Below are 4,768 nucleotides of genomic sequence, written 5' to 3'. Positions count from 1 at the left end.
TGCAATCAAATGATTATGCATCTTCTCATACCAAGCACAAGAAGATTGCTTTAAATGATACACTGCTTTATTACATCTGCACACTTTCTTTGTACATAAAATTTGATGTTCGAGCAGACTTCAACACCCATTAGAAGGATCAATTTAATCCATTGGGACTGTTTCTAAAAGGAAAAACTCCCCTAATTCCTATCTCACATGTAATCAAGCTCTCACTGACGTTCAATCCAACCTAGCAAGCATGTGCCTTACAATCTTATAAGAGAAGCTTCGACCCACTAAAGCCATTTGCATATCTTCACAGTTATCACACCATCATACAACGTCTGCATGTTCATACTCATTGATCAACCATGCAAAAATCAGAAAAACCACCACCACCACCATACATAATTTTAAACAAAAACGAACATAAAGTGATACATGTACAGCACCGCATCACTCGATAAGAGAGAAGCGGCAAAAAATTGTACAAATGAGTACATTTTGTTTCATACATAGCAAGTACTTTTTCACGGCTATTGCATATCCCTGCATGACTTTATAAGTGTAGACGCTAAACATTTTGGTTGAGTATACGGCCATGGCTGCACATCCATCCCTGCAAATACATGTAAATATGCATAAACTTTTGTAGGCCTTCACAGAAGCTTACAAATTGGATGCATGCCACACAATTCCATAATTGTATGCCTACACTTAAAATCGTCAGATCTAAAGTATATGACAACACTTGATCACTTGAATCCAAAAAAGTATGCCTACACTTAAATCACAGAATCAGAATTTGGCAGTTGCATGACTTACTTTCACAATAAACTTGTCGTAGTATTTCCTCCATCCTTCGCCCTAGATGCATATCCCCAATTGCAATTTTGCAAGAATTCTCTGCGCTATAGACTTACCTTTTGTTTATTCTCCCATCCGAAGCGCTTGCTCCAAAAAAATAGGCTATGTACATGAGAGCAACCATATAAATCTGCACTGATATTTTGATACGATGGATTTTACCTGGAAGTAACAGAGGATAAATATGTTGAGCATATGTTGAGCAACTAATAAACTGTCGCAGTTCTCTAGACGGCTAATTCATATTTGCAGAAAAAAAGGTTTTGATTGGCTTAAGGTGACATGCCCAAACAATAGGTACCAAGATCATCAAAGAAAAAGTAAAAGAGGGAAGGGTGAATTAAGGGAACGAGAAACTTCCACCTAAACAAAATCATGAAGCTCACGACCCTGTCGACCGGGATGAAGTGCGTTGGCATTGGCATGAGATGAAACCACCCAGATCACGCCTACACATTCCCAAAGAAGAGGGGGCGTTATTGCCCATGAAATGGCTCCTGCAAGTTACGACAATGCTCAAGGCACAACCGCAATGCAACAATAGAAGCCCGTTCAGAAGGCAAGGGCAAGGAACTCAGCTGCCGTAGCCCATTCAAGTGTGCAACATCCGGTGACAAGATGTCCCCCCAAGGATTACTAACTGCAAGTACTATCATCTTGCAAAAGAGCAACATATGATGCCTTGGCCTCAGTAGATGAAAAGATGTATAAAAGTATATAGAATGAGGATTGAGAGAACAAGAAAGTGAAGGCTAGCTTAAGTTATTGAGCCAAAGAAGCTTTTATGCCGCACTATCCGTGCAGACCACCATGCAACATCTCCAAGTGACATCCCATATGTATCGTCATTTGGTGTTGCTCATGTGGACTGCCCACGGGGCATTGCCCATATGACATAACCATGTGGACTATCATGGAGCACTGACCATGTGAATTGCCATGTAATGGTGCCCATGTGAAGTACCCATGTGACATAATTCAGGGGTACTACCCATGTGGCGCAGCCAATGTGGCCACTAATTGCTAGCTTGTAGTTGTAGATAGACTATATTGTGGAATCCTTGATCATGGTCACATTAGTATAGAAGTGGATTGCCATTCTGCAATTTGGATGCTAGATAGAGAGCTCTTTTGCTTCTCTAGCTATGATGGTCTCATTTGCTGGTGGCCAATACATTTCTACCTTGTCGATAAAGGCATAGTGGCCTCAGACATTGTCACATGGTGCAGACTCTCATCCCCCTTCAAAGGTTTAAAAGCTCATAAAAGTTCTTTTTTGTTCTCTAGCTGTGCTAGGCTACTCACACAATTGTGGGCAGTGGTTCTGTCATGCAGGGACGCCTCACATTCACACATGGGCCATTTTCTTTGTGTTTGCCCATTTTTCACCATTTTCATAGTGGCTGACTGCCTTATTAGTCTCTCTTTGTTTACATAGATGTCATTCTTTTGGTGTGTCCATCTCCAACATAAATGATTTAGTGGTTCAATGTCTCTTTCATGGGTTGTGGGATTTTTTAGTTTCTGCCCAGCCTGCCACAGCTGTCCACATGTATGGGCAGCCAACGTTGGTGATATTTTTCGAGCAGCTAGTGCCTATGTGGCACTGGCAAATGCTCTTAAAACTTTGAAATCTTCCAAATCAAGGGCATCCACTATTGCCACAGCAGATGAGGCAGCCATTGTGGCCATTTGAAGATGTCACAGCGCAGTGGACTAAAAGAAAAAAGCATGGATGGAAAGTGCATAAACAAATCGACGAAGGCACAACATTCCACAATGCCACAAACATAATATAACCGACGCTCTGTCCACCCATGTGCTCTCACATCAAGGCTTAGATGGTGATCTACACAAAAGCTAGATTCAGTGCTAAAACATGCACTCCAAAGTTTTTCTTATTGAAGGGCTAAATCGCTACTCTGTATAAGGAGCCAAAACACAGTTTACTGCAGACCAGTCAATCCTAAGGGCACCTTCACACACAAAGAAAACCATTCGACCCTTCAACCCGACCATACCATGGAAAGCTTCCTGACACGACCGTAAGCTAACCAAATGACACAGTAAACATCAACCCTTCAACCCAAACATGCCATGTCAAGCTTCCTGATACGACCGCAAGCTAAGAAAATGACACACAGCAAACATCTCATGCCATCGCATCACACTCGTGCACAAGCTACAATGACCTCCAGTGCGTATGCGAGAGGAAGAGTTCAAAGAGGGTTACTTGAGAGAGAGGAAGAAGCACCATCTTCCGTGCTTGTGCTAGAGGCTGCATTTTCCTCTCCTTTAGAAGAGGCAACACACGAAAAGCTAGGTCTCTGCATGGATTTATAAGAGCTGATTTGCAGAAAAGGCGGCCTTGGAGCTCTGGTTCTGCGAAGAGGGCAGTGGTGTCGTCCCCGCTGTTGCCGGGCCAAGCACTCATTCGTGATCGGAACAGCTTGACCGGCATGCACAGAAACTTGGGCAGCAGCAAACAATGCATGCATATCTCTCTCTCTCTCTCTCTCTCTCTCTCTCTCTCTCTCAGTCTCCCTTTCTGTCAAATAGATCTCTCCATACACGATTCCTCTTCTGTGCTAAAATATCAACACGTCATTAGCAAGACGATGTTGCCAAGTGCATAGCGTAGAGCCTTTTGATGGCTTTGCTCTGCCAATTGAATAGCTGGGTAGAGCCTTTTGATCACTTTTTTGGTCTACTCAAAGGACAGAGCCGTAGAATTGTTTCACTCTTGCTCTTTACCTTGGGCCCTTGTCGCGCAAATCCTGCACAATTAGCGTCTTGCATAGTGCCACATGCCCTAGAGAGGGCATCTCTTGAGATGTAATCACCTACGCTTTCATACTTGACACTAACTTGGTCGACCGGTCGACATGTATGGCAAGTGTGGTCTGCCTCAGAAAGAAAACATGCTTGAGGAGCTTCTTGTTCGAAATGCCGTCTCTTGGAGTGTATTGATTGCAAGATATGCCCAACAGGACAGGGCCAGGAAGCTCCAGGCTATTTTCAGCAGATGCAAAGAGATGGCATCTCTCCAGATGCAATCACTTACGTACACTAGCATCTAAAAATCATGCGACATTACCCAAGATGCAAGGAATCCATAATGATATTTTTAGTCAAAGGTTGTTGCTTGTTGGACATGTATGCCAAATAATTAAGATGACTCAGAAAAGTGCCTGACGAGCTTCATGTTCGGAATGTTGTTTCTTCGAACACATTGATTATGGGATATGCTCAATAAGGACAACTGTGGGCTGTTTTCACCTGATGCAAAGAGATGGCATCTCTCCAGATGCAATCACCTATGCTTGCATTTTGAAGGCATGTGGCACTATGCAAGATGCTCATTGTGCAAGATTTGCCCAACAAGGGCCAACAGGGCCTTACAGGGCAGGAAGTTTTGGGTTGTTTTCAACATCTGAGAAGAGAGGGCATCTCTCGAGATGCAATCACCTACGCTTTTGTGCTTGACACTAACTTGGTCGACTGGTCGACATGTATGGCAAATGTGGTCTGCCTCAAAAAGAAAACATGCTTGAGGAGCTTCTTGTTCGAAATGTCGTCTCTTGGAGTGTATTGATTGCGAGATATGCCCAATAGGACAGGGCCAAGAAGCTCCATGCTATTTTCAGCAGATACAAAGAGATGGCATCTCTCCAGATGCAATCACTTATGTACACTAGCATCTAAAAATCATGCGGCATTACCCAAGATGCAAGGAATCCATGATGATATTTTTAGTCAAATGTTGTTGCTTGGTGGACATGTATGCCATGATACTTAAGATGACTATCTCTCCAGATGCAATCACCTACTATGCAAGACGTTGATTGTGCAAGATTTGCCCAACAAGGGCTGGCAAGGCCTTATGGGGCAGGAAGCTTTGGGTTGTTTTCAACATCTG

At 43.2% G+C, this 4,768-nt stretch overlaps 1 protein-coding gene across 1 annotated transcript; it reads right to left on the bottom strand.

Annotated features, from left to right (window-relative positions):
* Positions 1 to 362: 362 nt before the first annotated feature.
* On the bottom strand, positions 363 to 3,283 carry LOC147435904 (uncharacterized). Its single transcript, XM_086488815.1, has 4 exons — positions 3,083 to 3,283; positions 960 to 1,011; positions 808 to 849; positions 363 to 601 (listed from the first exon to the last, which is right to left on the bottom strand). The coding sequence occupies exons 1-4, from the start codon at positions 3,281 to 3,283 to the stop codon at positions 519 to 521; spliced, it is 378 nt and encodes a 125-aa protein (XP_086344941.1). The 3' UTR covers positions 363 to 518.
* Positions 3,284 to 4,768: the final 1,485 nt, after the last annotated feature.

This window comes from Adiantum capillus-veneris, chromosome 18 (assembly GCF_014529385.1).
Source record: "Adiantum capillus-veneris isolate H3 chromosome 18, ASM1452938v2, whole genome shotgun sequence".
Lineage (NCBI taxonomy): Eukaryota > Viridiplantae > Streptophyta > Polypodiopsida > Polypodiales > Pteridaceae > Adiantum > Adiantum capillus-veneris.
This window is presented reverse-complemented; position numbering and strand designations above follow the sequence as displayed.